General features: G+C 50.1%; 7 protein-coding genes across 7 annotated transcripts; 3 read left to right on the forward strand and 4 right to left on the reverse strand.

The window, feature by feature from the left end:
* Positions 1 to 666: 666 nt before the first annotated feature.
* Positions 667 to 2,518, forward strand: HOO65_010612 (Lactose permease; the record flags this gene model as incomplete). The annotated part of the gene is made up of 2 exons (XM_071005645.1): positions 667 to 1,646; positions 2,041 to 2,518. The coding sequence occupies 2 exons, from the start codon at positions 667 to 669 to the stop codon at positions 2,516 to 2,518; spliced, it is 1,458 nt and encodes a 485-aa protein (XP_070862434.1).
* Positions 2,519 to 3,359: 841 nt separating this feature from the next.
* On the forward strand, positions 3,360 to 3,944 carry HOO65_010613 (Lactose permease; the record flags this gene model as incomplete). The annotated part of the gene is made up of 1 exon (XM_070999765.1): positions 3,360 to 3,944. One exon carries the CDS (start codon positions 3,360 to 3,362, stop codon positions 3,942 to 3,944), a length of 585 nt encoding a protein of 194 aa, XP_070862435.1.
* Positions 3,945 to 4,517: 573 nt separating this feature from the next.
* Positions 4,518 to 7,435, reverse strand: HOO65_010614 (Striatin Pro11; the record flags this gene model as incomplete). Its single annotated transcript, XM_071005399.1, has 4 exons — positions 4,518 to 4,822; positions 4,865 to 6,844; positions 6,929 to 7,234; positions 7,336 to 7,435. 4 exons carry the CDS (start codon positions 7,433 to 7,435, stop codon positions 4,518 to 4,520), a joined length of 2,691 nt encoding a protein of 896 aa, XP_070862436.1.
* A 966-nt stretch (positions 7,436 to 8,401) lies between these two features.
* Positions 8,402 to 9,673, reverse strand: HOO65_010615 (DNA repair protein RAD14; the record flags this gene model as incomplete). The annotated part of the gene is made up of 3 exons (XM_071005891.1): positions 8,402 to 8,811; positions 8,878 to 9,535; positions 9,605 to 9,673. The coding sequence occupies 3 exons, from the start codon at positions 9,671 to 9,673 to the stop codon at positions 8,402 to 8,404; spliced, it is 1,137 nt and encodes a 378-aa protein (XP_070862437.1).
* Positions 9,674 to 10,580: 907 nt separating this feature from the next.
* On the forward strand, positions 10,581 to 11,646 carry HOO65_010616 (Maintenance of ploidy protein mob2; the record flags this gene model as incomplete). Its single annotated transcript, XM_071006011.1, has 3 exons — positions 10,581 to 10,758; positions 10,890 to 11,001; positions 11,133 to 11,646. The coding sequence occupies 3 exons, from the start codon at positions 10,581 to 10,583 to the stop codon at positions 11,644 to 11,646; spliced, it is 804 nt and encodes a 267-aa protein (XP_070862438.1).
* A 1,242-nt stretch (positions 11,647 to 12,888) lies between these two features.
* On the reverse strand, positions 12,889 to 14,868 carry HOO65_010617 (Mitogen-activated protein kinase hog1; the record flags this gene model as incomplete). Its single annotated transcript, XM_071005593.1, has 6 exons — positions 12,889 to 13,217; positions 13,312 to 13,372; positions 13,484 to 13,840; positions 14,275 to 14,404; positions 14,541 to 14,588; positions 14,813 to 14,868. 6 exons carry the CDS (start codon positions 14,866 to 14,868, stop codon positions 12,889 to 12,891), a joined length of 981 nt encoding a protein of 326 aa, XP_070862439.1.
* A 2,308-nt stretch (positions 14,869 to 17,176) lies between these two features.
* Positions 17,177 to 18,339, reverse strand: HOO65_010618 (synaptobrevin like ykt6; the record flags this gene model as incomplete). The annotated part of the gene is made up of 6 exons (XM_071005967.1): positions 17,177 to 17,483; positions 17,561 to 17,654; positions 17,717 to 17,774; positions 18,062 to 18,074; positions 18,123 to 18,205; positions 18,319 to 18,339. The coding sequence occupies 6 exons, from the start codon at positions 18,337 to 18,339 to the stop codon at positions 17,177 to 17,179; spliced, it is 576 nt and encodes a 191-aa protein (XP_070862440.1).
* Between the last annotated feature and the right edge of the window lie 582 nt (positions 18,340 to 18,921).

Below are 18,921 nucleotides of genomic sequence, written 5' to 3' on the forward strand. Positions count from 1 at the left end.
GCTACATAGCTAGCTAACACGCTGTTCGTGCTGGCTAGCCTACAGGGCCCTGCTGGGCTAGGCTACCCCTATGAAAGCGTTGCTTAGGGGTGTTTGAAAGCAGCCGACACCTGATGCCTTTCTCCGTGGATAGACGTTTGCATGTTTTCTCCAACTTGTCGCTTCTTTTCTTGGCACCAAACAGCCGAGACGACAAAGGCCAAAGGAGACAACAGGAAAAAGAGAAGAAAGTGCAGGTCTGAGTGCCAGAGGCTAAGAAGCAATAAGACGCAGACAGGAATAGCATCATGAAAGACACGAGCTTCTCCTAACATCGCCATAAGAGACCAGAACATACCCCAAGACCCTCAAGCACGGCCTGGCCTCACTTTGAACCACTCCCAAACCTCACATTGCACATCGCACATCCCATATTTCACTGCCAAAGAGACAAGAGACAACAAGAGGACTCCTCCGTAGAGAAAAGCCTCTTCACCCACGCTCGCTCGTCATCTTTCCGCTAGGGCCCTGATCTCCAGGCGGCCTAATCACGTCGCCGTTGAACTGTACATGAGAAAAGAACCAGGAACTAAGCAGCAGGGGAAAATATATCAGGGTCAAGTTCCCGTCCTCTCATCTTGACTCCTGTCCTACTCCCCTCTTCTATTATAGTCATCCTCTTGAAATATGGCCACTAAACACCCGAAAGCTGCTCCGACCACTGGCTCTGCAGCTGCCGAACCAGCGCAAAATGGCAGCGCCGACCTCGCCTCCGTCCTGCCCTCCGACAAATGGACCAGCCAATGGCATATTGTGCGGCTCAATCTAGCCATTGGCTCGCTAGCGCTCTTCTCATCGGCTAATGGCTATGACGGCTCGCTGATGAATGGTATCATCGCACTGCCGTCATGGAACCGCTTCATGGACCATCCCCGCGGCTCGTGGTTGGGCCTAATCAATGCCATGTACTCATTAGGCTGTGTAATCGCGTATCCCGCGGCAGCGCGTGTGTCAAATCGCTATGGGCGCAAGCCTGGCCTGTATGTGGGCTATACTAGCATGGCCATTGGCACAGCGTTACAAACCTTTGCCCAATCGCATGTCGCCTTTGTCATTGCGCGGCTGTTCATCGGGACTGCCAGCGGCTTCTTCCTTTCTGTGCCGCTTTTGATTGCCGAGAATGCATATCCCACGCAACGCAGCATTGTCTCAGCCCTGTATAACTGCGGCTGGTACTCCGGGTCCATGGTGGCCGCTTGGGTCGTCTTTGCCACACGCCTGGTTGACTCCTCATGGGCATGGCGGACGCCCTCACTTCTACAAATCCTGCTACCTTTATGCACACTGCCTGGATTCATCATGATTGACGAATCACCGCGATGGCTGGTCGCCCAGGGCCGTGATGACGAGGCACGCGCTATCCTGGCCAAAAACCACGCTGGTGGTAATCTAGACTCGCCGCTTGTAGCGTTCGAGATGCGCGAAATCCAGTCCACAATTCGAGCCGAGGCAGCCAGCGGTGGTGCCAGGTGGGCTGACCTGTGGGCGACAAAGGGCAACCGCCATCGGTTGTGGATCACGGTGACACTAGGAATCTTCACACAATGGGTGGGCAATGGAGTTGTGTCGTATTATCTCTCATTGGTTTTGGAGACTGTTGGAATTACGTCAGTGACACACCAGACGTTAATTTCAGCGTGTCTGCAGATGTGGAATCTGTTCTGGGCATCTCTAGCAGCATTCAACTCAGATCGACTTGGCCGTCGAATGCTTTTCCTGGCTTCTGTGAGTTCCCTGTCCGGTAAAAGGCTACATTTCAATGGCTAGGTCTGATCTCAATCTAACTCCTTCCTTCTCTCTTTCTTAGGGCTCCGTCATGCTGGTTTCCTACTCCATCATAACTGGTCTTTCCGGAAGCTTTGCTTCAACGGGGAACAAGGCCACCGGACTGGCCGTGATTCCGTTTCTTTTCATGTGTGTTACGCTACTTCTCATCCGATTACCTCTCCTGCCCTTCTCTTTGTTCTACTGACACTATCCGCTGACTTGAACAACCCACAGATACTTCTTCGGCTATGACATCTCCCTCACGCCTTTACTCGTTTCTTACCCTGTAGAAATCTGGCCCTATGCGCTACGTGCAATGGGACTCTCAGTAGCCTTCGTAGTGGCCCTGCTGTGCGTCTTCTTCAACACCTTTGTCAATCCTGTTGCCCTGGATAGCATGGGCTGGAAGTACTATATCGTGTTTGTAGTATTCCTCGTGGCTATGCTGGTCACCGTGTACTTTACCTACCCCGAGACCCGCGGCCACACACTGGAAACCATTGCATACATCTTTGACGGCGACAATACAGCTCCACTGGACGTGCCCACTCACCACGGTGCACCCGTTGTGATCGGCCACGTGGACAAGGCCTCAGACTCGGACACAGACCCGGCAAGCCGTGAGGCCAATGATAGCGACTATGCGTCGTCCTCATCACTAGCCCGCATGCTGCCGGAGTCTTCTACGGACCGTCCAACTAGAAGCAGGTGAAGCCCAAGAAAAGCAAGGACTCGGCTCATCTCAGTTCAGCTCCATAGATGACCCGTAAACCAAAAGAAATAAGGCCACAAAAGACCAATAAAACAACCAAGGCGGACCAAAGCTGAGGCCAAGCTTTCACAATTTTCAGGCCCTCTTATTCTGCGTGCACGGACAGACTCGGCTCGGGAACGCTATGCGTCGCTCCCTCCAAGTAGTCGCCTGTAAAACTACAGCGGGCCGGACCGGGCCTAGACTAGAACGGACCAACAAGTTATCTCCGCATCGATGGATAGACCAAATAGAAGAAGAAGACAGAGTGCCTCAGAAAAATGTAAAAAATGAAGCTGCCTTCAAGCGGATTTGAACCGCTGACCTCGACATTACTAGTGTCGCGCTCTGCCAACTGAGCTATGAAGGCTGGCTGATTGTTCACGTTTTCGTTGGTACTATATTGCCTGTCGCCAGTCACTAACCCTTATTCATTTCTTTGTCCAACCCTAATGATGTAAGTTGTAAGTTACATAGCGACCTTCACTTCCTAATTTAAACCCCTGGTTGAAAGTCAAAGGTGCTCAGCAACGCCCTGCATTGTTTTGGCTAACATTGTTGGCTCCTGGCTAGTAGTTGTTAGTGTTCCGCGTTTGGGCGCCACCAGCGCTTCTATGTATATCGCCATCACCAACCGCGACTTTCACCAGTGCATCTCCGTCTTCTAATGTTCTACGGGTCCTGCCCTTTTTCTCTCCTGCTATAGGCACCACCAACTCCAAGCTAACTACCTCTCTCTCTCTCCTCTGCCTTGCTCTTTCTCTACTTTTCCACCCGCCTTTCCCCCGTCCTCCCCCATCTAATGGCCCCTCACCTCTCCTCTCTCCAACGTAGCCAAGTCCTGGCCCTACGCGCAAGCAACCTCCCTCTCAGCCAGATTGCCCACCAGTTGCGCATTTCACTTGCCCAGGTGCGCTATACTGTACGTCAAAACAGCGCCAACGTTGCGCGACGTAGCGGGCGCCCGCGCCTTCTTAGCCCCGAGCAAGTCGACCGCGTTGTGGCCTTCGTCAGCCGATCGTCAACGAACCAAGCTATTCCATGGGCTGGCATTGCGCCAGCTCTGGGCATCGACTGCTCTGTTTGGGCCATTCGTCGTGCGCTGCGCTTGCGTGGGTTTTCGCGCGGGCATGCTCTGGGCCGGACGGCTTTGGCGCTGCGTGATGGAGGAGAGGTGCAGATGCTAGCAGACGGCCAGACACTTAGTCTTGGTCAGAATGTGCAGCCAACAGAGCACCAAATGCTTAGTGGGGTGGCGGAAGGGGGGTCCCTAGAGCATAGGGTACAGGCTGCTACAGCTGTAGCAGCAGCTGAGGCTGTGGCAGTAGCCACGGCGGCTGCGACTGGGGGGACGGGCCCTTCTTATAGTGATCACATGAAGACTTGATTGTTCTTTCTTGGTTCGCTTCTTTCCCAGTATCTCTAGACGGAGCTAGGGGGAGATTAGAAGTCACAGGCAGTTTGAGGCATGCTGCTCATCAGCCTCTGCTGGCTCTGGAATCTTGCCCACCTGTCTCTTTGTTTCTCTGCATCTATTTTGTTTGCTTGTGCACTTCGTTACGCGCGCATTCGTATCACCACCGCAAGCAACTTGTACCACTACTACTTTACTACTACTATCATGACAACTCACCACTCACTACTATACACAGATATACACATACACATGTACCAATAGACAATGTAATACAATACCAATTCGCTTCTCACAACCCCATTTATCCATTCCCTTGTTCTAATCACCTTGTTTTCCGCTTAAAAAGTCACAATAGAAAAAGTGAAGATAGGAGACACGTGCAAAGGAAAACCCACCATAAATCAATAAGACGAAGAGAGACAACTGCCACTACCGCATCAGGTCTCTCGGATATCAATAATACCACCAACAGCGCTACCACTCAACCGGTCGTTCTTCGCTTAACTAGGTATCCACCTTATACAGCCACCTAAACATCCCTGCTCACCGGGCAAACACCTTGACTACGCCATCTCCACCGCCACTAACCACCCACTTGCCATCTTGGCTCCAGATGACTGAGCAGATGCCTTCGCCGCGCATGATGCGATGTGATGTAATTTCTTGCACGCAGCTGCGCTTCTCTAGGTTCCAAAAACGTAGCGACGCATCATGTCCAGCGCTGACTAGCTCGCGACCGTCAGGGCTGAGCGAGAGAGACGAGACAGCAGTAGGATGCGCCCACATACTGTACGTGCATTGGCCTAGCGAAGAGGGAGGGGAAGAAGTTAGCGGGGTTTCACGGTAGCCTAGAAAATAAAGTGGGAAATGGAGATGGGCAAAAGACTTACCGCTGTTGGCATCGTAGAATCGCACAAATCGATCCTCATGGCCCGTGATAATGACACCCTCGACACCAGACCCGGCCGAGGTTCGACTACCAGTGGCACCGGCCCCTGACTCCTCCTCGCCATTATGTGACGTCTGGTGGCTTAGGCCTGTTGTTGTGGCTACCACTGTGTTCAGGCTCGTACTGACCGTGCCATCATACGTTTCCTGGCTAGCACAGGCACCAACCTGCTCGCCAGTGCATGTATCAAACACGAGGACTGCTGAGTTGGAGTAGGCTACAACAAACGACGTGCCTAATGTTCCTAGGGGTGTAATGGATGTGGGACTAATAGTAACAGAGGGGTTTCCGTCACCATCATATTCACACTCGAAGGGTGACTCAATGTCATGGATCAGTGAGTGGTAAAACGGCGCGTTGGAAAAGGTAGTCATGTTGGGTTGCGGGGAGATGGGAAATGCGCTGCCTGAGCTGACTGAGTTATTACGCGTGCGGCCTAGTGGTCGCTGGCTACTTCCCGCCTTGGATGACGTAGGATGGGGAGGCGGACTGACCGACCACACCTTAACACTGCCATCGGCAGCGCCTGTTACCAGGACAATGCGATCGGCACCACCGTTACTAGACGGATCGGAAAAAATAGTGCCTACAGTGCCAGGAAGAACGCACATGGCCCAAACAGCATCTGCGTGACCCTCGATGGTGGCCTTAGGATCAACTCGGCCCCGCTCCCACACTCTAATGGTCGAATCCTGGCCGCCAGAAAAGATCCAGCCGTCGCCCAGAGCTCTCCCCCCCGTAGAAAAATTGGGTGAAGAAGACCAAGCCGCAAGGCTGAGAACAGCACCGGAATGGCCTCGATGAGTAAAGCTTGCTGATACGTCGGTTTCTGCCACTACATTGCCAGCAAAAACATTGAGCTGGGGAACATTGAAGCGCTTAACTAGTCCATCGTCACCGCCTGTGCAGATCTCCGGCTCAGCAGGACTGCCGCCTCCAGAAAAAATGACGGTTCGGACGGTATTCAAATGGCCGCGTAGGCCATAGCGAAGCTTAAAGCTGCCGGTGACGGCGTTAGAAGGAGCCGAAGACATGCGTGCCGCTTGGTGATCTAAGCTTTGCCTTCGAGAATTTCGGGCGTATGAGCTGCCATGGGAGCGGTTTGGATTTTGAGGGATACTGTCAGCTGTTGGAAAAACATCGGTGTGAGATCTATTTTGAGCAGCAGCCTGTGTACCGGGACTAATTTCAGTTGTGGTATTAGACCCAGATATAGGTGTGTCCAAGGACTCAGTGCTGGAGCTAGTCTGGGGACTAGGGGAGCTTTCGGGAAACACCCAACCGTCATTGGCCTCGGATTTCTTTTCGGAATCACTAGAAGTGGCACTATGGTTTTGAGATTGCGTATCATGAGCTTGCGTTGACTGGCTGTTCCAATTGCTAGATTGTTGATTGGAGCGCATCATCAAAGGAGCCTCGATATCGTTGCTTTTCCAGTTGGGAGGACCTCCATTCACAGACTGAGCGTGTTGTTGCTGCTGGTGTTGCTGGTGTTGCTGCTGCTGCTGCTGCTGCTGCTGCTGTTGTTGTTGTTGTTGTTGTTGTTGCTGGTGGTGCTGCTGTTGTTGCTGGTGTTGCTGTTGTTGCTGATATCTTTGCGCCATGGAGATGGACGGTTGTGATTGGTGAGATTGTTGCTGCTGCTGTTGTTGGCGATGTTGTTGCTGTAATAATTGTTGTTGCTGATGCTGTTGTTGTTGTTGAGAGCCGTCAATCCCAGAGTATGACAAAGGCATATTGAAAGCCTCGGCATCACCCTCACCTAGTGGCAAAGGTGGTGATTCTCGCGGAGCAGGAGGATTTGCAGGTGTGACCATGAGATAGGTAAACTCGGCTTGACACTGATCCAAGATTGACTTGACGTCGACTCGAAGGGGTTCGTCGTCGAGAGCAGATGGCTCAGGAGGCTGAGGAGAGGGGCCTAGCGGTGGAGTTAGCATAGCAAAATAACGTAGCACCTAGATAGGGACGGCTCTCTTGAATTAATTTTTCCATGTGTAATTACCTTTTAGTTTAGCTTCTAGAATAGCTGTCCGTCTCGCAGCTCGGTCCAAGACAACGGCGGATGTTTCATTCTCATTGGCGTGGTCAGGGCCTAACTTGCCCTTTTCTTCAAGGATTGCAGCTTGAGCCTTAATTTTCTTTTCTAAAATGCCGACATATTTCTTGAGCGCATTTTGAGTCACATCGGATCGGCGGCCTTGGCCTTCGAGGGTAGCAATGCGGCTTTTGAGTTCCTGTCTTTCGATTTCCCAGGTGTTTCGTTCGCGTTCGTGGCGATGCCATTCGGTTTGAAGGAAACGCATAACACCTAGAAGGAAGAAATACGTTAGTAAGAGGCGGGAGACAGAGGGGCATAAAGACCGGTATAACATGAATGACAGATATAGCGGATGAAGTAGAGCAACTGACCCTGTAACGTATACTCGGTAGCAAACGGCCGCACTCCCGCTATTCCACCAACATCACCGCCTGTATTAATCGAGTTCCCGACGTTGGAGCCCATGGCCATAGAGTAAAGCTGAGCAAGGCAAAGGGACAAAGTAGTTATATGGCGGTGTCACGGCCAGAAGAAGGGCTTAGTAAAGCGACGATTTAGGAGCCGAAAAGAATGTCAGAAGTATGAGGTTGCCGCTGCTGCTTCTGCTACTGTGCTCTCCCACGCGCACTTGTAGACACTGAGGCCAACTGAGAGGAAGGCAAGAGCGTCAGATGGGAGAGGAGTGTATCCACGGAGCTTTTAATACGGCAAATTGCACCAGGCCAATCAATCAATGGCTGGGTTGGAGAGTGAGAAAGAGGGTGCGGTTGTATAGCTAGTTGTTCGTGTATGCCTAGTTCAGTGGTTATCTATGGGCGTCGTTTATTCGTTCGTCTTCGTCGTCGAGATTTTCGGGCGGTAAGTTGATGGTTGTATGGTAGCCTCGCTGATATGCCTTTTGGTTTTAGCTCTAGCTCCAGCTGTTCTTCCGTCCGTTCAAGTTGGTTTGTGGCCCTGCTTTCTATAAGAGAACGGAACAAGGAGTAGGTTGAAGAGGAGTAAAAGCCGGCTTGGCTTTACTCGTTAGCTTTTGCTCTGATAGTGATGGCGGGCTTCAGAGCCTTTCAGAAGAGTTCTTAGAAGGGCTGTAAGGGCCTCAAGGGTGTGTGTGGGGTTGTAATTTAGCCGCCCACTATAGTACGTTCCCAAGCTCAAGCCCAAAGTAAACAAGTTCTTTTTGGCCAGTTTGGTCCTTTTTTTTGGGTACTATTCACAAGCTGTGGCCACGTATTATTTGTAACCCTAATTTTGTGCACAGCGCAAAAAGTCCTGCTTATATAATCTATGATAAGGAATATTTATGCCGGCAGCAAGTCCTATGGTCTAGTGGTATGACGGTCCCTTCACAGCCTTCGGCATGTGCAATTCCGGGACAGGTCCTGGGTTCGATCCCCAGTGGGACTATTGACTTCCTTTTTGCCATCTATACAGCTTAAATTAAAACTCCAGTTCCTCAACCTCCATTCCACACTCTAAACACTTCTTCACCGTCATGCCGTCGCTATTTTCCACCGTCCGACCCCACGTATGCACATGCTTGCCACCACCCAAACTATCACCAAAGTTAGCGGGCCCAGCCAGCCCTTCAACCTGCCTCCGGAAGGCATCCGTGCGGGTTTTGCGCTTAAGTTCTCGCAGCTTCTCCTTGAATTTGGCTTCTTTACGCCGCTTCTTCTGCTCTTCACGTTTTTCAAACTCGGCATCCAGGGCTTCGGCCGAGCCCCATTTTTGTGAGATTGCATAATCCTCGACTTGGAAGCGCAGGAACAGCATCATGTCGTGCCAGTGCGTCTTGTGCGGGTTCGGCTTGTTGAGGTGTGGTAGTAGATCTGCGTCCTTAAGTTCCTCTGCGCAAGTAGACTATGTAAGTAAAGAGAAGTCGCTAGCAATTGTATTTGCCCGTAGACACTTACCATCCGTCAAAAGATAGTCTTCGCGGCATTCTGTCTTCGTCAACAGCGAGTACTTTTCAGGGAACTTGTCTTTACATGGTGAACACACGCACACCTTGAACACATCTTCCCAGACAAAATCAATCTCACGGCTATCGCACTCACGGCATCTCTTGACGTCCTCTTCTATTACGCTGATGCCAGGCTCAAACGGCCCGGCCTTGCGCCTCTCCAGATCACGGATAATCTGTAGACGCTCCCACTCGCGAGCTGTCATGTTCTTAGGCTTTCCGGATGTGTCATCACCAGGCCGAACACGCGGCTGGAGTGCGGCATTGTACGGATCGTCTTCGGTTGTTAAGAATCCGCCCTTGTTATCGCTCATAGTACTCATGTTGTACTCGACATACTTGGCGAACTTTTTGGCTGGTCGCAGTGGTGCGCCGTCAGGTGTTTGTCTAGTGCCATCGCGGTTGCTATCTAGTGGATTGAGAGAGCCGGAGACTGATCGCGGGCGCTTAGTGCCGGCGATGGATGTGAGTGGCGCTGGAGTAGTGGATGATCCTGGGGTGGTAGCAGGTGAAATAGGCCTAGCTTTGCTACTCGCCGCTGTCTTTCTAAGCTGTGTTCCTGCATTTTTCCTATCCTGCAGGGCTTTTGCGCGCTTTTGATTCTCTTCCTAGAAATACAGTTAGATGTGGCGGTTGTAGGCAGGTAAAGTTAGGGGACAAGAGTATTAAAAACCTACAATGCGCTTGGCGATCTCTGGGGTAACCGAGGATTGCGATCGTGTTTGTCGACGTGTAGAACCTTCCATGTTGAAAAGGTACTATTATCTTGGGGGAAATATAAGACGGAAACGACGTCACCGAGTACGGTCAACGCGCCACCAAGACTTGTCAAACATGCATTGCCTAGCTCCTTGCCCCTCGCAGGCACGAAGTCACGGGACCTGATATTCACATCACTAGTTAGTATAGGGTTATACTAGGGTTGCAATTACCGTGGGGGCACTAAGCTGGGGTTTCGGCCTCAAGCTTGGTTTCAGAATAAGCGAGACATCAAATATGAGATGAGAAGTTTCAAGGACAATAATCATGAGACGAAAAAGAAACGAAGTCCCTAGCTGGGAGGGGGGGAGGGGGGGTATATAAACATAGATAAATACAACTGATTGTTATAAACTTTGTATTGCTTTGTTTTCACCGCCTTGAATTCTAAGCTCGTGATACAACCGGCAGAATCCTAATGCCAGCCCATTCAACACAAGACCAAGCCTTGTAACTCTACTTCTGCTTCTCCTTTGCTTGATGCTTTGCCTGGAAACTCTCAAACAACATTCTCTGGTCCTACTATGACTTAGAAACACTTTGACTTTCTACGCTTTTTCTTTATTGCTCTTAATATACCCCTCCCCACCCCTACTGTCCTACATCTTTGTCCTAAAACCTTATGGCTTTCTTGCTCATCTAGTCTTCTAATCAATAAGATTCCACAGGTAATAATCTTCTTCTCTTTCCCCTCATGTGCGAGGTGTTGACTTTTGCAGTATAGCTTTCCCCCTCGTCATCAATACAGATCGCCAAGCTAGTATACGCCGTAGCCTAAGATCGACACAAAAAACAAGGCATCTTGGTCTGATTGACCGTTGTTGTCACACACCCTCAGGTATACCTATTAGCACTAACGACCACTCTGACCACTCTGGGGACATCCCTACGGCCATGGCTATGCTCCCACCCGCGTCCCCCGAGGACGACGTTCTCATTCCACCAACAATACCAAGGCCACTGCCGCATTGGCTACATCCGGGATACAGCAAGCAGATTGTCAAGGGAAACTTCATGATGCTTAGTGAATATCCCAAGACCGTTGAGCGAGGCGAGTGGATGGCGCATCAAGGTGATTGATTCCCCCATGCTCGTTGTGTTGCGACTCCATCAGTAACTACTACTCCATGGCCGCGCTTTGGGTGAGCCCTTCTCTTTTTAGCTAACCACTTGCTCCTTCTGCCTTTTGCTACTTTTTTTTAGCTGTTGAACAGTTCCGAAATCTGTGGCACTTTGTGCGCGTGGTGTATGATAAAGAAGATGACGGTCTTTCTATTTGCAACGAGCATACATGTCCGAAAATGTCGGCTGGAAGGTGAGTCGAGATCAAGCTGCAGGCTGTCTTTAAGCAGGATATCTGGCGTTTCCTACATATAGCCCTAGGTTAACTTGCTTCTCTTTTTTTATTCCCTGTTGCAGCAACCATTCGTACACCTGGCTCAACAGCCAATACAAGCCCACCGAGCTTCCCGCCCATCGCTACATGGCGCTTATGCAACGCTGGATCAGCAGCCGCATCGATAACACTTCCATGTTCCCCACCGACCCGAATACCGTCTCTTTCTCGCTCAAGCCCGATAGTCCTTCCATGGCACATATGGAGCAAGAGAAATGGGCTGGAGAGCGCAGCGGTTTCCCCGCCGACTTCGAGCAGACATGCAAAACAACTTTTTCGCAAATGTTCCGTGTTTACGCACACCTTTACTGGGCTCATTTCGTCGATCCCTTTTATCATCTCAACCTTGAAAAGCAGCTCAATTCGTGTTTTGCCCATTTCCTGCTCGTCGCGCTGAATCTTGATATGCTGCGCCCAGAGGAGCTCGAGCCTATGCAGCTTCTAATTGATTTGTGGGCCGTTAACGGCACATTTCCGCCTGACTCTGCGCCGTTTGGCTTGGCAAATCTACGCAGGGGGAATTACATTTTGACATATGGGCCAGACATTTGCGCAGCTGATTGACACAGGGAGGGGAGATCTGACGAAGGGAGCACGAGAGAATAAGGAGATGATGGAGGTATAATGAAAAGAAGGATAAAAGACGCCTGGATGTTTGCCTACCTGGCTATCTATATACGTATCTACTGCTACTATTATAATATCGTCGTGATAATTTGAGACGCAACATGGGACAGTAGAAGCTAAACACAACGATGAGGAAAAAATCTTGAAAATGAATTTGTTTTTTTCGTGTTTGCCGAGAGGCACAGAAAAAACAATGTCTATAAGACGTTTTAAAGAGCAGACACAAACCAGCAAAGTTAAGATGAGCAAACAACAAAGAAATACGAGAAAGAAGATAAGAAAGACGAATATAGAGGACTCCTAGAATAGAAGGCAGTGAAAAGAGAAGGATAGAAATAAACTGACGAGCGTCATACATATATGTAAAATAAGAAAAAGGGCAAAGGCAGAGGCACCGTCGTAGAAGCATACAATGGAGTCTGGGTAAAAGCACACAGAACGAGATTGTTGCTAGGCGTGGACAAAGAAAAAGTGCCAACAAGCAACAAGGAAAAAAGCAGAAAGAGAAAGCAAGATCGTGAGCGTCGTAAGAACTCGCAGCACAGGAACTCCGTAAAAAACAAGAAAAAAGGGTCAGTAGGCGGCAAATGGCCTTGAGATTCGAAAAGGGCAAAGAGACAAGAAAAGATTCGAAAGAAGGAGGGGGAGAGTGGTAGGAGAAAGGAAAGAGCAGGGGACAGGAGCTAAAACGAGAAACGTTCGGCTTTGTTCCCTCACCCCCGTTATCACAACTCACTATCCAAGATATAGCCACCTCCAGCCTAGCCAGCTCAGCCTCAGGCTCCTCACACCATCGCTATGACACTTTACTTGCCACCACAGCCAACAGATTGCTCTTGGTGCTATGCTGTGTTTGCGTTTTTCTTGAGCTGTTGCCAAACAGCTGTTTCAAACCCACCTCAGTCGTCACCAGCTAACTAGGCTTGAGATAGGGCCTGAGCTTTGTGTCCAGCAGTGGCATTAGCATTGTGATTAGCCGCAACAGACACCTGGGCGCTGCTATTTAGCTACGGCTATTTGCTCAGTTCGTTCATCATAGTAGCACTGATATCAAGAGGCAGCCCGTTGGCTACCCTTTGAGCAGCGGCGGCAAAAGCAGGGTCAACCGAGGCGGTGTTATCCTTGAGCTCAGCCATTTGTCCCTCCATGTAGTACGAGTAGGCGATTTGTTCGGTTTGTTCATCTTTGAAAGGGGTGGGTTTCAGCCATAAAGGCATTCGGGTTAATGTACTGGTCCATGGGGTCCTGGCCCTGCTGCTGCTCTTCATAGTTCTCACCATTTTCTTCGGCCTGTGTGCGATTGTGGAAGGACAAAATGTCATCGTACATCTTGACCTTCCAGATATCGGCAGATGCATTGATGCCATCCTCGAAGTCGAAGGGGTGCGGGGCTTCCGGTTCATCTTCGGGATCGTGGTACAGCTCGAGGTAGGGGTGCCGAAGGGCGTCGGCGGCAGTCAGACGGCGACGAGGATCGAAGACGAGAAACCTTTCCAGAAGGTCGATAGCTAGTGAGAAAGCAACAGGGCGTTAGTATGCTGAAATAGATGAGGGGCAATGGATAACTGCCTAGCAATGATGGGTTAGGTATTGAGGACTCACCTTCAGGAGTGGCGGTGGGGAACTTAGTCTTGAATGATACGGGCTCATGTGCGGGTAAGGACTGCACAAATTTGAGGGTCTGCCAGAAGAGAGGGGGAAGAAAAACAGGCAGTTAGTTGGTTGCTCAAAGCATTGTTGACTGTGGGATTAAAATAGATGGAAGTTGACTCACGTTCTCGCTAGTAATGCCACCAATAATGTACTCGGGCGGGTTACCAATGAGCTCAGTGATGATGGAAAACTGGTTCACATGGTCCTTGCCAGGGAACAGGGGCGAGCCGGTGATCATCTCGGCCAATATGCAGCCAACACTCCAGATATCGACGGCAACATCGTACTTTTGCCACGATAGCATAATTTCGGGCGCGCGGTAGTAGCGTGTAGCAACATAGCCAGTCATGAGGGGGTCCTGAATACGGGCCAGGCCAAAGTCGCAAATCTTAAGATCGCAGTTTTCGTTGATGAGAATGTTGCTGGGCTTGAGATCACGGTGAATAATTCCAGCAGAATGAACGAACTTGAGGGCGCGCTGTGAGCAGGATATTTGTTAGAAGCAGGATACACTTAATAGCGGGGCGGGAGACGAGGAAGTGGACAGCAGGATCAAGCGCACCAGAATTTGGTAAGTGAAATACACAATGAAGTGAGGCTCCAGCGGGCGCGTGGTGAGCAGGCGGTGTAGGTCAGTTCCTAGTAGCTCAGTAACAAAGTATCTGTAGGAGTGATGTGGTTTGTTAGCAGCCACCCTGTGGGTGGATGATCATTTTAGAGAAGGGAAAAGAGAAAGAAGAGCCGAGTGTGCTTACATGTCCTCGTTGGGCGACACAAATATATCGCTGAGGCTGATGACCTAGAGAGGGGCAAAGACGAACAAAGTGGTCAGAGACATATACAGCGAAATAAGAGCAGATAGATAGGGAAGAGAAACGAGGGCGGGCAAACGAGACCTGAGTGAGGACATACATTCTCGTGGCGCAGGTTCATCAGCAGCTTTAGCTCACGGTACGTGCGCTTGGCCAGCACATCGGTCTTGAAGGGCTTGACGATTTTCTTGATGGCCACACTCTGATTGAGGAGCTGGTCACGGGCAGAGCTATAGAAAGGACGGACCGAATGATCGTGATCGATTAGCAATGATAAGGTAGGCGAAAAGAGCGATACAAAGAGAAACACTGGTAGGGAGCTTAGGTCCATTCTCAGTGTAGTGAGAGGAGCTCTAATAAACGTACCAAACAAGGCCAAAAGCACCCATGCCGACGGGTTGCACTTGGGTGTACCTAAGGGAGGCCACAGAGAACGTTAGTTATGAGCTTTAAACAGATACAAACGGCGTTATGAAGGGAGGGGGGGGGTAGTGTCATAGCATTTGAGATTCGGGCGGCTGAGTCGGGCCGGGTTGTTTATGAGAGAGGTGAAATCGAGACGATGGTAGAGAGGTGACAACAAGCGCCAGCTGCAGAGTACAGGGCAAGAGAAACAAAAACCAGAGATGTCAACGCACCTAGACGTGATGTCGAACATGGTGCCGAAGATTTCTGTGCGCACGAATTCAGCCATGATGAAGAATGTTTGCTGTATCAGCCTTGTAATTTTGGGTTCGTGATAGTCGGTATGAAATGACAAGGGAAAAGCAGCAAAGAGACGAAAAGACAAAGAGATGGAAAACGGAGAGATCAAGAGATGTAGATGGGGGAGAGGCCACTTAGATTGAACGAAGGAGGGAGACGCCTGAAACGGAACGGTAGCTCTGAGAATTGAAGCCAAATGGAATGAAGGGGGGGAAACAAGGCATAAAGCTGAAGGAACAAAATAAGAAAATAATCAAGTTCAAAAGCCGAATGGAAAAAAAGAAGGTTTAAAAGAGTTTCAAGGGAATAAGAGCAAAAAACAAAGCGAAAAATCGACTAGCTACAGATTTGCTGACATGAACTTTCTTTGACTTGACTTTAAGTTGATCAGGTGGGGTAGCAGCAGTTGCAAAGCAGGCTACCAAAACCGACGATGGCCGTAGACTAGAAGGCCATAGCAGCTACAGCTCGTGAGAAGCCCACTACGATATGCTTGCTTGTGTGCCGCAGGTGCAGTCATCTACAGGCCTCTGCAGCCCTCTATAGCGGTTTGCACCCCTCTATAACCCTCTATAACCCTCTATAACCCTCTATAACCGACCCCTCCCCCCCACAACGGCCCGAATCCACAACTCTCGGCCTTGTTTTCTCTATGCCGGGGCATTTGTTTTATTTTCCTCTCTCTTCCATCAAACTAACTAGCTTGGGCGTCAACCAAGCTCAACCAGCTTGCGGATCAATTAATGCATGTGGGCATGTACATTCGTGTAATCGGGAGAAGACAAGACAAAACGGTTGTCTTTCGCTTGGATTCGGCGGGCTGTTTCTGTGTAATTCGCTGTAGCCCACTGTAATTTTGATTTGTTTCCTTTTTCTTTCGCTCCTTCGGCCCCAAGTTATCTCTCGTCCGTATGTGTGGCCTTTTCTGTCCATAGCTTTTCCTCAGCAAAGCCCTGTGCCCTCTTGAGCTCCGTGCCCTCTCCTCCTACCCTCCCCTCCGTCTCTCCTCCTTCTATTTTTTCTCCCCCTCGTGTCCCATCTTTGCCTGCCTTGCTATGATGTCATTACGCATAGCTGGCCAGTTTCCCTTGCGTTGGTTGCGTTGCTTTACTCTGATTCTACATATCTTTCGACATCCGCCACTTTGCTCTCACCCCTCTTTGTCCATCCAGCCTGACCCCAAGGCCGGCAAATTAACCACTTGCCCGCGACTAACTTGGGCGTCACAGCCCAGCCAATACCAGCCCAGCCCAGCCCAGCCCGGTCTTGGTCTAGTCCAATCTAGCAAATATCACGCCTCGCACGAAGCTAGCTAGCCGAGAAATATTCTACCAAAAGCCCAACCACAACCCCCTCCTCTGCTTGTCTCCAATACCCTAGCATATCTTCTGTCGTGATGTGATGTCTTGATGTTCCGAACCAACGGCTTGGTCCGGTTTGGCTTCTACCAAATGTCGCCGCCGCTCCGACGATCCCCAGAATAAGTTCAGCACAAATCTGCAAATCCGCAGGCGTTGAATAGCCAGCTGCTATGCTAGCCGGCTACCAGTAAGCCAAAAATAAGCAAACGATGACCCCTCTCTTCCCCCTCCCGCAGCCCAGGAGTGTGCCATACGCAGTGTTACCCTAGCGATCCTAGCCAGCAAGAAAAGAGACAAGCAAACAGGAAAACAAAAGGAAAAAGGACAAAATGCCAATGTAGTGACCAGTACAGGCTACGTCAAGAAAATTACTTCATGCATTTACACACAGCTGTAGTCATACAAAACTAAACGCTCCACTACCCCCTTCAAGCATTGATCCAAAATGACGGCATAATAGCACATCTGCCTGAAGCCCGACTCAACGTGACGTCCTGCAGGCGGCTATGCTAATAAAACGCGAGAAAGGGTATGTTGCTAGCATTGCCTAGTCTTGGGCCTCGTCATATTTCAAAACTTTGTAACTGTTTATAGCCTGAATGGTTTCAGACATAACATTGAGCTGGCTGGCTCCAAGCCTAACGCAAAAGCCCTCGAGCAAGAGAGAGATCGAGAGCATGAATATACGAAGATCACGTGTCTAACCCTAGTATGGGTTAGTCTCGTGGTTTGACACTGACATCCACCTAGGTTCTTTTTCAAAAAACAAGCAGAGAGCTCGCTTAGCACACAATCGATTGTTGATGAGGGGTATATGAATAAGAAATAGGGAAATATGTAGAGAGCATCGTAGACGTGCAGACACAGTCACATATATACAAAACAAAACAGCCATCCAATCTGACCCAGCTCAGACTCAGCACAACCCGGTTCCATTCACATAACCACGCAGCACGAGTTCTGCTTCTTTGCCTGGCCGTAAAACATCTTGCTTTGCGCACTCAGCCCGTCTGACTTGGCCACTAGGTCGTCAATTTTCTCGCCGCGCTGCAGTACTGACTCGATCGTTTTGTGAAGCACAATCTTAGTCTCGTCCAGCTCCTTTTGGATCTTCATGATGCTATCAGCTTCCTCGGGATTCTGGTACTTGGCAAGGTACTCTTTCAGCTGTGGCATTGACAGCGCCGGGCTGCCGGTTGCCCAGGTGGTTTTAGGGTGGTCGGATAGGAACTCGTCAACAACCCTGATTGAATAGAATGAAGGTTAGTAAATACAAACAGATACAAGACGGAGCAGCGTGGAAACTTCATATTTACGTACTTGCTGAGAATCTGGTGGGCAGCTAGGGCGGGGTAGTCATGATCGGAGATGATGACCCCGGCAATACCTTCGCTGCGGGAGTACACGTGAAAGGCTAGTATTTACGATTAGCCATCCGTCCCAAGGAGCAATACTTTGTTTGAGTCTTGGACTTACTGCTATCCTGCTCCTCAATATCCTGGCGCTGACCGGGTTTTGTGCGCTCGGCTACCTTCTGTGCAAATAAGGTCATGAATTCGCCATCTGGCCCAAAAGCGCAAGCGCAATGTTAGTGGTAGGTTCTAGGTCTCAGGGTGAAGAGAGCGAATAAGACAAGACATGTGATTGCATTGACGCTATTCGACCAGGCCGTCGGGATCGGGTACGTGTTTAAGGAGGGCGGTGATGCGTATGGAACGTACAGCTAAACAGTAAGGAGTGTTAGTTGCGTTTTAGGTCAGAGGTAAGATAGAACATGGACGGCTTGTTTTGAGGGCCACTTCTTTGAGGGTTATGCTACACCGCAAGAGCGCGGCTAAGGGGATCGTAGAAGAATAGGAAAGCGGGAGCAGGTAGTACTGACCTGGTGCGGGTGAAGCGCGAGAAGGCACTAAGCTCCTTCTCCGCAATAAGCTCAACAGCAGGCTCACTGGAGTTGCGAATGATCTACAGGACGGACATTGCAATGGTTAGCTATTATACTTGTCTGGGTTGGCTAGACGCTCGGGTCGATTGTGGCTGATTAGGGGAGGCTCGGGGCCGGGGAAGTCTCTCCTTACACCGATGTAGAGCAGCTTCATGGTTGGCGTTATCGATGGGGGAGATTAGAGGGGAGGCGATCGAGATGAGAAATCAGAGATTAGGGTCGAGAGAAGATGAGCAAAATAATGCAACGAAATATATTACGAGCACCAAAAAATCAAAGAAAAAAGAAAAGAAAAAATAGAAGAGTAGGCAGCGTTCTCTCCTGGGTAAAAGCCAACACTAAACATGTACTGGTTTTGTTGGGAGAAGCTGGTGGTGCAAGGCTGGTTGTTCTCTTCTTCGGGCGCCCTCAGGAGGCGAACTTAGCGATAACACCTTGTGGGGTGCTGTTTATTGGGGATCTTATAGCGCCCATCCACCACTGTTATCAGCTCATGCCGCTATCCAAGCCCCTAAGTAAAGTGAGACCCCCTAAGTATGCTTGAAACATAGCAGGGGGTCGCAGCCTTGACTAGTGTTACACAACCATGGCACTGAGCTATGGCGTAGGACCCGCTATAAAGCTGCGCTTTAGATAAGCATACCGGTCTTCTATCCGCTATCATCATTGGTGCATCATTATGACTTCAGGACTTCAGTTAGGACGGTTGAGCGGCTTCAGAGTATAACCTACTTAC

This window comes from Ceratocystis lukuohia, assembly GCF_044167205.1.
Source record: "Ceratocystis lukuohia strain C4212 chromosome Unknown Supercontig1_pilon, whole genome shotgun sequence".
Taxonomy (NCBI): Eukaryota; Fungi; Ascomycota; class Sordariomycetes; order Microascales; family Ceratocystidaceae; genus Ceratocystis; species Ceratocystis lukuohia.